This window comes from Echeneis naucrates, chromosome 7, assembly GCF_900963305.1.
Source record: "Echeneis naucrates chromosome 7, fEcheNa1.1, whole genome shotgun sequence".
Classification (NCBI taxonomy): Eukaryota; Metazoa; Chordata; class Actinopteri; order Carangiformes; family Echeneidae; genus Echeneis; species Echeneis naucrates.
Window position 1 is genome coordinate 6,732,655 of NC_042517.1, and position 11,633 is coordinate 6,744,287.

At 40.3% G+C, this 11,633-nt stretch overlaps 1 protein-coding gene and 1 long non-coding RNA gene across 3 annotated transcripts; one reads left to right on the forward strand and one right to left on the reverse strand.

The window, feature by feature from the left end:
• Positions 1-106: 106 nt before the first annotated feature.
• szrd1 (SUZ RNA binding domain containing 1) lies at positions 107-5,120 on the reverse strand. Of its 2 annotated transcripts, none has more exons than XM_029507362.1 (4): positions 5,014-5,120; positions 3,678-3,727; positions 2,650-2,919; positions 107-2,217 (listed from the first exon to the last, which is right to left on the reverse strand). In XM_029507362.1, the coding sequence occupies exons 1-4, from the start codon at positions 5,059-5,061 to the stop codon at positions 2,106-2,108; spliced, it is 480 nt and encodes a 159-aa protein (XP_029363222.1). In that variant the 5' UTR covers positions 5,062-5,120; the 3' UTR covers positions 107-2,105. The 2 variants fall into 2 exon arrangements, with proteins under 2 accessions (XP_029363222.1, XP_029363223.1); XM_029507363.1 differs by having other exon boundaries at positions 2,650-2,910; positions 5,014-5,113.
• On the forward strand, positions 4,003-5,359 carry LOC115046771 (uncharacterized). The gene is made up of 2 exons (XR_003840947.1): positions 4,003-4,482; positions 5,078-5,359. It is a non-coding gene; the product is annotated as an uncharacterized LOC115046771 (long non-coding RNA).
• Positions 5,360-11,633: the final 6,274 nt, after the last annotated feature.

Genomic DNA, 11,633 nt, shown 5'->3' on the forward strand with positions numbered 1-11,633 from the left:
CTCTCCACTGGCAGGTGTGTATGTTCTAGCCAAACACAGTTGTTACCCAATTAGATACAATTTCTCTATAACCACAAATGCATGACAACATGAAGATGATTTTTTTTTTGACAAATCCTTTTATTAAATCAGTATTTACAGGCAGTTTGTGTTCTCACTCAGAGCTCAGTTAAACCCGTCTGTTTCCTGCTCTGCCACTAGAGTTCCTGAACTAGTCTCAAAAGTATTGTGAAATCTCCCTCACATATTCACTTTAGGTACAGTTACAAAATCAACAACCGGAAAGTAAAGATGTGATACAGGAGGCACTAGCTGAATTGAGCCATTATTAGAACTGATGTGCACCACTGAATATGGCTTTGAGATCTCTGTTTTAACAAATCTATGAGAAAAACTACTACTTCCCACAACAGATATCCAGGTAGTTGCTACCTCTCTGGTTCATATCCAGCTCTGTTTAAATGTTCCATATCAGGACTGGACCATCAGTTATTGGACAAGGGAGTGGTGTTAACTGCAACTGCATTTCAAACTGCAACCAAGATGCCAACAGTTCGGAAAAGAGCACAAAAGAACAAAAAAAAAAAAATAATAACCTCATTCATTCAATCTTGGGACGTGGACATTGCTTCAATTACATTTCACTGCACTCTGCATAGCACTTTCTAAGGAAGTGCCAACCCAAGCTTAAATATGGACATTTACTATTTGAGTGATCAAACCTGCTGGAAAAATACAATCTTTGTTGATTTCATTCATTCAGTCTCGTTCGCTTGCCCCTGAGTTCCTACATGCTGTGTGTTAGTGACGGACATGATGAAATGAGCACACCGCTGAGGGTGGAGATACAATGGAGCAGCTTGAGAAGTACAGCAGTAAATTCATTCCCCTATTTTTATTCTCCAATTGGTTTCTTCCAAAACCACTCTCAAATAATGACATCTGAATTACCTGACACGCTTGCAGGTGGATTTTAAAATGGGCTTTTGGTTCATTTTGATTAAAATACTGCTCTGACATTGCTCATACAAAAAGGCAGAAAAGCTACTTAAAATGGACTTAAATCCACAATCTTTTTTTTTTTTTTTTGCTTTTACTTTTAAATAGAAATAATGAAGTGACAGTCAAAGGAAGACAGCTGTAAAGCTTAATTAAAAAACAAAAACCGTAAACAGAACTTGTCAGATATACAACTTGACACACATGACCCTTACCCTTCGATTTTAAAAACTAATGGCAATTTACATATTAGGTTGGGTTGCACTGATAACACAAATGTCCCAGCCACCGAGCAGGTACCAGTTACTGCTAAGTTCACTGTGAGAAATCTGACACCACAGGAATGCCACCCGTATGTTGTCTGTATGTGAAAAAACGTAAAATGTAATTTTGACCAAAAAAAAAAAAGAGGGGGGGGGGGGGAGCTTTCACTTTTCAAGAAAACCTGCAGATTTTGTTTTTTTGTGTGTGTGTTTTGATAATCAATGTTAATTTTTTAAATGAATAGGGTGGTAGCGATGTCTAACATGAAGCACTTCTATCTGTACATGGTAGATATCAGAGCATCCCTTAAAGATAGGAAAATTGTGAGCCAACATCTGAAAAATTAAAAACACGAAAGGTGTGAGAAGTAATGTGTGGTATTATTGCTGGGGAGAAGCTGCTGCACAAGTACCAGCTCATCTCATTTTTCTATGGCCCATCACATCTACTTCTCTCTCTGCCATCCTTTGATAAAGTTTTTGCTGCTGCTGCTGCTGCTGCTTTGCATCCTGAGACGGAGCCGCTGGGGACTGAAGGAGGACAGAGATGGAGGTGAGGGGCTTCTCTTAAAGGGATCATCACAGTGAGTCCAGAAATTGTCCATAATCACAGTGTCAAAAAGACTGGATTGGGGGAGAGAAAAGAGCATTTTCAGCTTCCCTGCTCCCTTTCAGTTCCATGCCACTGCTGGTAGGAGGAGTTGGGCAGTGGTGGGGCTGTATTCACTGCCCAATTTATATAATGGAACTGAACGAAGAAACTTTAAGAATACAGTATTGTCTTTGCTCTCAGGAGGTCCTTGATCTCCCCCCTCTCAATGGCTGAGTGGCTCCGGGGCCCACTTATCTGTGCTGTCGGAACCCTTGGGTGCCGTCTGGACCAGCTGGCTGCCGGACAGTGTGATTGTTTGATCGGGTATCCTCTGAAGGCAATGTAGAATTATTTCGCCCTGGCCTGGCAGAAGGAGAGGAAATAATAATAAATTAGAAGCAGCAGCCTTTTACACATGCCAGACAAAAACAGCATGCCTCTGTCAGCTGCACTCCAAATCATAAAACCAAAAAGGTAACACCAGGGGAGGGGGGGGGGGCCCTCAACAAGGCTCTTCACATCAAAAAATGCAAACTGATGTGCTGGTTCTCTAACATCATTAGGACTTGTTTGGTATGCCTACTTTGCTGCTATTAAGTTATTGCTGTTTTCTAACTTGTGATGCATCGTTTATACACAACAACAAAAAACAAACAAACAAAACAAAACAAAAAACAGTGGCAGATTTGCTTTTTGCTTTAGATTCTAACTAAAATTTCTCTCATCTGATGTACCCTTCAGGAGATCTTTATTAATCTCCAAGAAAAACCTCTAAACTGTCAATCTGTGGACTACCTGTCAGTGTTGGGCTTGTCCTGAGGTGTCTCCTCTGGGCAGGCACTGCCAAGTATTCTCTTCCTGGCTTCAGCATACTCTGCCTCACGCTGAGCCAGAGACTTGACCTGGGGTGTAGGCCTGTTCTGATTCAAGGGTGATCCCAGCGACCCATTGCTTGCAGGCCGCTTCAAAATACGTATCTGAGGTGGGGGTGCTGCTGGTAGAGAGTCATCCTGTATCACCATGGTTGTCTTCAAAGGAGATCGTGCTGAGTTGTTACTGGACTCTCTGGAAGTAGACCAATAGGAAAAAGTCAAAACTAGCATACAGGGGCCGTTACATTAAAGACAGGGAAGCAGTCCCAACAATGGCTTCGATATGACAGAAATCAAGAAATGTATGACACTGTAGCACACTACTGATTCAGTGTTCCTATGTTTGTTTTGGGCAAAACATGTGTCCAGACCATTTCTGAATAGATAGTATAGGTCCTTAGATTCAGCTCACCTCAAAAAAAAAAAAAAAAGAAAAAGTACTACATTTTAAATAAAAAATGTTAGTTAACAAAATCTCAATTAATTATTTTTGTAGAGCAAATCAAATTGCTGTGCTCCTGACATTGATTCCAAAACCTCAAATCGAGTACCAGAGCTCCAGTTTCCCCACATTTAATTTCTGTTCAGATGAAAGTAGAAACTAATTTGGATCTCCTTTTTATGTAAGGTCACATGAGGACAAGAACTACTGTAGTGCCAAAAATTGAATTGGCAAGCCACAGGGAACACATAAATGCAAAAGATAGCCGTAATTAAGACAGTTTATTATTGTAGAGCAGTCAACTCTTGTCAATACTCAGCCCATTTGAGGCAGAACCCATGAATCAAAATGCTGCACTGTTAGTTAAATCTCTGCCTCAGTTCACCTTTACTGGTAAATTAAGTCATTGTGTGCGTTTACAGATTATCAGGAAATAAATAAAATTGCAGTTTTGAACAGAGTATAACAGATATTGGTCTGGGTTTCTTTCTCTCAGTATAAAGCCTTACTTTTCTTTCTGGCTGATCCTTAGCTTTTCTTCTAGCCGTTTTTCCATTTCCTGTGGGAGGACAACAAAACAACAACAAAACAGTAAAAACATTATTCATGTAAACAAACAACATGGTGACACCAATCGTGGATGGGAGGAAAAGTACAGCAGGCATTAAGCAAGCAGAAGAGTGGTTGGGAAGCAGGATTCAGTTACAAGCTATTTATACATGTGCCGGACAGCTGCCAATTCATCACAGAGGCTGTGCTCAGTTACCAACATTAGCCGGCTGATGTTGGCACGTGAACTCGTTAATGTAGGCCCGGTCGGGAATTAAACGGCGTGCAACTTCAGCCTCGCGGCCACGTTCCTGACGTCACTAGCGAGCGATGCATCCGCCAGACTCGCGCGACGTCGGCGGAGAGAAACGTTAACGGGACGAGACTTCAATGTCACCGACTGGTCGGCTCGATGGGCACGGCCGGCTCACTTCTCGGTCTACTTGGCCGGTAACATGGCCGAAAATGTTGTCCACCGATCGCCTGGCCTTGTAACATAACAGGAAGCCAGCGGCTCCGTTCAGCGAGCTAACCTTATAACACGGATACTTTGAGCCAGGCCCGATCAAAAAAAAAAAAAAAAAAAAAAATGACAAAAAGCAACAAAAAGAGCGCCAAACTGACTGCGGTGACCTCACAAAGTTACCCATTTCTCTGTGTGATACTGGACCGAGTACCAGCTCATGTTCCTGCTAGTCGTCGCCAAAGGATCGGTTCGGTTGGCCGATCTGCTGGCGAACTGTTCAAAGGAAATCTTCCTTAAAAGTAAGAGCTACTGACGCTACACACACACACTTGTGTCAAAATGACCATGAGCTCACAGCGGAGACACAATCGATTTGTGTGAGGCGCGCATATTTCCCAGTAAGTCACCTGATGTGGCTTCATGGTACAATTTTTCCACGCTAGCCGTGTAATCTATAGCTTAGCACGAGCTAACGTCAACCAACAGCATTTCAACGGGCTGGTTTATTTCTCAGGGGCTAGCTCGCTACTACCCCAGTGTGTTGGCGACGTTTTATGTAAAGTTGAGACCAAATTAAAAACAACAACAACAAAAAACAACCCACAAATATATTTTAGCCTGTTGGCTGAGTCCGTTTCGATGGCTGCTTGGCGCTGGCTCGCCAAGTTTCTTGAAGCTAGCATTAGCATTAGCCACATTGTTGTACCGCTGGAATTGTTCACACGGGACAGCGTTATCAAAACTTCTAAAGCAAGCTGTGAAAATACAGTGAAGTGACCAAACAGCTACGTGTGTTTGACCGGAGCCGTAACGAGCCCTGCATTATTTACCCCACTGTCAGCAGCTTCCTCCCAACTTTCGGCGACCTCCTCATCCATGTTTCATTTTGCTCAGACACGCTGCGGAGGAGGCCGACCTGGGCTGCTCCGGACCCGCCTCTCGACTGTCTGCAGCCCGTGACATCACACTGACGGATTTCCCCACGGCACGACCCGCCTGTGACCAGGGATCCAGGAATAGCTGAAACTCCCATTAATAAAGCACCTTTTCCTTGAGACATCATCTCGATCTGGTGCAATTAGATGAAGCAATAAAACAATTAAAAAAAAAAAAAAAAAAGAAGCTAATAATCTTCCGGTCCCGTATAATTTCACATCTGGACAGAATCCACCACAACTGATCCAGATGAGCAGAAACCTTCTCACCATGCTGTGGAGATTAAAACAGCCATCCGGTCTGACTTCATATTATAATTCATTGTAGCTTTTCTTTATCATTCCCATCTGGACATGGAGTAGTGGGTGTAATGACAGGTTAATTCTGCTTTATACCAGATTCTACTCTAGTATCTTCTTTTGACCTTCAAATCTTATGTATGGGTTCATATGAGCAATCCTGATCAGGTATGGAAACCATTGAAATGATATGATGCCTTAGCAGAGGCACAGCATGAATGGACACTGAAGAACAGGTGCCTTGTTTAATGACATTTCTCAGCCCCTATATGTGTTTTTAATCAGTTGTGCCACCTGAGATCTGCAATCTATATACTTCATGAACAGACATCATAGTGCTAGCATGGTGAACTGCGCTGTAGCATAAGTGCTGACTCAGACTCAGGCAGCATTATTGCAAGAATGGTTAATTGACATTTATGGTTAGGTTAGGAGTGTTTTTGATAAGACTGATGACGGAAACATTTATTCAGTGTCTCTGAGAGCGATGGTGTTTCTGTTTGGACACATGAGGGCAGCATGGGTATGGCAAACTGATTTTGTAGTTATGTCATCAGTTCTGCCTTCTGTGATACGTGACTTAACCCTTACGAACCAGACATATCAAAAACCTTTTGGGTAAGGAGCAGGTAAATTTTGACCACCCCAAGAATGCCCTCATATTAGGTGTCTATACCAAATTTTGAAAGTAAGAGCTATTTAGAATGATTAAATATCCTATATGACATTAATAAATGCAGGATTAATCTTTAAAATATGTTCCAGAGAGCAGGGAGATGTTATTTTTTAGGTTTTGCTAAATTTATTTTTGGAGCCAAATATAATATACTAAAACACAATCTCATGTCTTGTTTTACATAACAAATGAAAACATAACAGCCATAGTGACTTAAATATGTTTTATTGAAAATGAAAATTTAATGAATGTTATGGAGCAGTTGGAGTTCACAAAATAACTATTTATAACAATTGAACCATTAAATGCCGCTGCTGCTATATTATAAAATTCAACATTAATTAACGCATTCAAAGCAGTGGTAGGAAACTTGCAGTGGAGGTGATATTCATCTGAGAATCTGCAGAAATCCAAAATGGAATTTTCCACTTTCAGCAAGACCACTACTTGGGTTTATTTTGTTGTGAATATTTAAAATAAACCAGCAATTGCTTGATAACAACCAGTCCTGCTCTCGTGTTTCTATACAGGACTTTGTCCAATGACATGGTGGCTTTATAGGACTGGTTAAATGTTAATTTGATCCCACCAAGTATTACAACTTCTTCCTTGTCATAATGTTCAGATAAGAGTTCCTTCCATATTAAATACTCACAGGGATTTGGACTGGATACAGGGGAGCTGAGGTCAACTGGAACAATAATGAACTCAATGACATGAGTGATAATTTGCATGTCAGTTATTTTCTGCCACACTGTCTTCTTGGCGATAATTGGCCCTTTGCAAAATTAAATGACCGAAGATTTTTCTCTGAAGATCACAAGTTGAACCAATCGCCAGAAATGTAAAATGACATAGACACTGTCATCGGCACGAGAACACCACATCTGTTGAATGTGCTGCATTCTCAGATAATCTGAACCATGAAGTGGACATTACCTGCTATGTTAATTAGCTAGGAAATAGGAGGCAATGTACTGATAGCAAACTGGAAAACAGGTTTTTTATATTTGATATAATTTCCTGTGACTTATAAAACAATTAAGTGCGGTTGTGGACTATCAGCAACACTTTTAACCCTCCTGTCGTGTTCGGGTCAAATCTGACCGATTTACAACTTAAAACACTCATAAATATTGTGTTTTACTCCGATTGCCTCAAGGCCTGATGATATCCTCCACACTATGCACTTGTGATGATCTCCTCTTTCATTGAATTTGGAGTGTTTTAATCAACTTTGTTACACCTGTGGTGTTCCCGGTCAAAAGTGACCGCCATCGGAAATGAATGGGTATCCAGACTATATTCATCCATCAGACAGAAAACATCCTCATACACACCGCCCCAACTCACTCACTCACTCACACACACATTTCAGACTGAACAATGTCTTTTGCGGGTACACATCTCTTTCCCACGCTTTCGTGCCTATCCCCCACGTGAACCACACCTTCCAGACTAATCAATGTATCATCTTCACACAGACCCCATATATATAGAATGATGTTTGCCTTGCACTCCTTTTACTCTGAGCACAACGAGTAGGCCACTGACCAAGTAGTTCTCTGTCAAAGAGGTTCTGGTCCAGCTTTTTGGACATGATGAAGAGGGCACTGAAATTGAACCAGAGATAGAGGAGGATGTCTCGGAAGTGGAAGACAACCTAGATTTTGATCCAGACTTTGAGGAGACTGACCAGTCAACAGATGGAGAGGGAGAGGCACCTGAGGAGACATTCCAGTCCAAGAGTGGACACTTGCTCTGGTCTTCATCCCCCCAGGACAGAGGAAGTAGAACGAGTGGAAAACAACCTGTGGAAAGCTTTGGTGACTCCTCTTATTCAAAGGCGCCAGCACATTCCCCGCACACCAGCCTCTGCCAGTCTGGTTAGGAGTGTGCAAGCCCCAGCCCCAGCCACTGCCCTGGCTGCCCCCCCCCCCCAACAAGGACATGGGCAGAAAAGGAAGCTGTGAGCTCTGTGCCCTTAGAGACAACAAAACAAGCCTGAGATGCTGCAAATGTGATGCCTATGTTTGCAAGGCCCACTCTGACCTGAGTGTCACATGCCACTTGTGCACAAATTCACATGCGCGCACACACACACACACACACACACAACTTCATGTTGAGTTTGGTCTTTGGTTTTCCATTTAGTTTTATTCATTACATGTTCATTTTGTAATACATTTTCAGTGCCTATTTGTATTTTCACTGCAGTTATTTTATGTCTAATTCTATAAATTCATGTTAAACACTACTTTGAGGCATTGTTCACAGCTAAAGAAAGTTGAATAAAAATTTGTGGTGAAACATGGTTTTTGTGCTAATTTAAGAGCATTTAAAACAGACCGGTCAATTTTGACCGGGAACACTAAAGTACGGGGCGGGAGGTGAACACGACCGGAGGGTTAAGGTAACTGCAAAGTTCATATGTATTGTTCAAGTAGCCTTTCCTTCCCACTGATTCCCTCTTGTTTGCACTTTATGATCCCTCATTTCACTTGGTCATTACAGTGTTATGTAAAGAATTCCCTCTCATTTATTAATAAATTTTAACTTTCACATGGAGTGGAAGTTCTGCTAAGAGACGTTAATGTTACTCTTTAATTGTTACACTATGTTCACAACCCTAACCCTAAGAACTAAATCTTATTTATCAATACACATTCAAGGCTGTATGGGAACTCAAGATATAATTAATTTTTTCCCTTTAAGAAGCAACAGTCCATACCCCCCCACCCCCCCACGTTTACAAGAGTTTTGAAAATTAACATGTCACCTACACCAGGGAATGCACAGCTAAACGCCTATTTTGGGGTTCATACTGTTCTGTTTTGCAGTTTGAATATCTTATGAGACATCTGGTATGCATAACTGATATTTTGCAAAGACTCCAAGGTCACCAAATATGTTTGGATTCCTCCTCTGAGAAGGAATGATTTCTAATTTTACATTTCATGGACAAATGTCAATAAACATTTGCTGAAAAATAAGTTGTGCCAGAATAAAAAAAAAAAAATCTGACAACATTTCCTCCACAAATTTTAAATAATCTTCCTATAAATACAAAATACAATACCATATTAAAAATATAAGGACACAGGGACAGATGTGCAGCTATGAAATACGATCCAAAATAAATCCATCATTTCCTGCTCTGCCACATGCAGCTCTACATGTCCGCAATGTCAGTTGCAGATAAGATACTATGATACTATGTCCTTTATTTCAGAAATGTAACAAACACAACTTCACCACTGATATCAACATCGTGGCCATGTCAGCAATAGATGATCAACATGAACAAAAAAAAAAAAAAAAAAAAAAAGAACAAACAAAAACCCCCAAAGACAATCACTGAAATCAAGTGTTTATTTGAAGTCTAGACATGAGCTTTCATTGCAGAATATTCAATACATTTCAACAACAAATTTTTGCTTTTTTACTTAATGTTAAAGATTTTGTGAAGTGGTTTGCAATGTCACAAAAAGAAGGTTTAGGGTTAGCCTAACCCTAACCCTGTGTTCAATTATAGGGAAAATGTACCTCCAGGTTATTCCGAGAGTGTAAAGACAGTAATGTTTACATTAATTTGTGACTTAAAATTTGCTGTCAGCATGATTATGGGCAAGAAAGTTGTTTGCCTCTGTATATTTCCATACGTCTTGGGTTAGGGTTAGCACCTTAACCGTAACCTTAGCACCTATGGACGTAGTATCCTGTAGTGTATCCTATGATGTAGATGATCACCAGAGCAGCCAGAGCCCCTACTATCGTCACCACTGTTCCAGTGGTGCCAACACACAATCTGTTGTAGAGCCTGTGAACATTTATGAAAAACTATAACATTCAACTGATAGACTTTAAAAAATTTTGTTTTATTATGTTTCTTGGCATGATATTGACTATTGTCAACTCCAAGCAACTCACAAATCAGTTAATACACATCCCGGTTTTCTATTTCATCTTCCTGCAGCTAATTTCATTGCGCTAAAGCTGCATCAGAAAATTGTCAGTAACACTAAGACTAAGTATTTTTGTGTTTGTTTTACCTCGTCATAGTTGACTGCGATGTCTCTACGTTCATGTTGATGTTGTCCTCGTTCCAGCGGTCATACTGCACTGTGCCAGTTGTGTTGGGGTCCATGTGGAAGTCCTTCCTCTCCTCAGAGGTTTGTCTGTCACTTGGAATCACTGTTCACTCGCTGCTCTGCTGCTCAGCCTGGACGCAGACTCTGCTCTGACACTGTGAGGATCAAGAGCTGTTTGTGTGCAACAAGTATAGCAATCTGGTGATAAGAGACAACAAAGATGTAGAGTTTTTTATTTTATCATGTATATATAGTGATGACAAGGTTTAACATGAATTGCTGCATTTAATACAAAGTAATGTGCTTGTCAGATAAATTGTGTCAATAAAGATTTCTGTCGGCTGATCAGACCACATGACTGAAGTAATCAGACTCTAAAGGCAGTGATTGGTTGAGTGACACTCAAAGCTGAATCAGACAGTTTCCTCATATTGAAATAAATAAATAAATTTGAACTCACCTGAGGCTGAAACAATCAACAACTTGCCTGGGAAACTGTGGTCTCCAGCACTTTTAAAGCCAGACTGAGAGAGCCATGCCTCCTGATAGGTACGAGACCTCGGCCATAGTTCATGTGTTTAAAGAAGTCAGCCTGCCATAAATTCATTGGCTGGATTTCAACTGTTGTTTTTAACCCCCTATATGACTCCAACTCAGTGATAAAGGGTAATTCAAACTTAGTCTCCGGTTTCTTCACATCCTGTGTACATGCTGTATTGCAAAGCGAAAATGCTTAGTGTTACAGATTTCATGATACTGGACCCTGTATTAACAGGTACTTCAGTCAAAATAACATTATTTAGCCATTTGAAAGACTGTTGCATTGAGGATAAATGTGTTTCATCTTGGATTCAGCTGGAATAACATTGTTGTTTTGTGTGTAAAAAAAATCCATGAATCAGACCCACTCAACTCATTATGGATAAAATATTGCATCATCAGCTGAATAGTCACTGATCTTAAAATATCACACGCAAGGTGTGATTTCTTGATGATTAAGCTGATAACATTTTCACTTGAACAACAAAGAATTGAGTTTACTTATATTTTGGTTTCATTGGTTTTAACATTTTATGTTCAACATTAAACATTAATTTTACCATTTACATCTGACCAAGGGAGTAACTTTGAATTGAACATTGGGGGGGTTGAGATTTCCACATGCGAAGCAGGTCTGAGAATACTGAGGCCCCTGTCAGAAACGCTGCCCCTTAATACTGTTTTGTATTCATGTTTTTGTTTTTGTTTTGTTTTTTTAAGTCTGGAAGCTTTGAATGTGTGATCAACTGTAATCAATACTGATACTATTACTATTTATGGATCCAGTTCTTTACAGTACTATTTTCAATACTTTCTTGAGGAATGAAAGAAAACTTGATCAAATTAGGAACATAAACTTCATTTATTTAAGAGTTTTTTCATAAAACGTAACATTTTTTGACATGTTT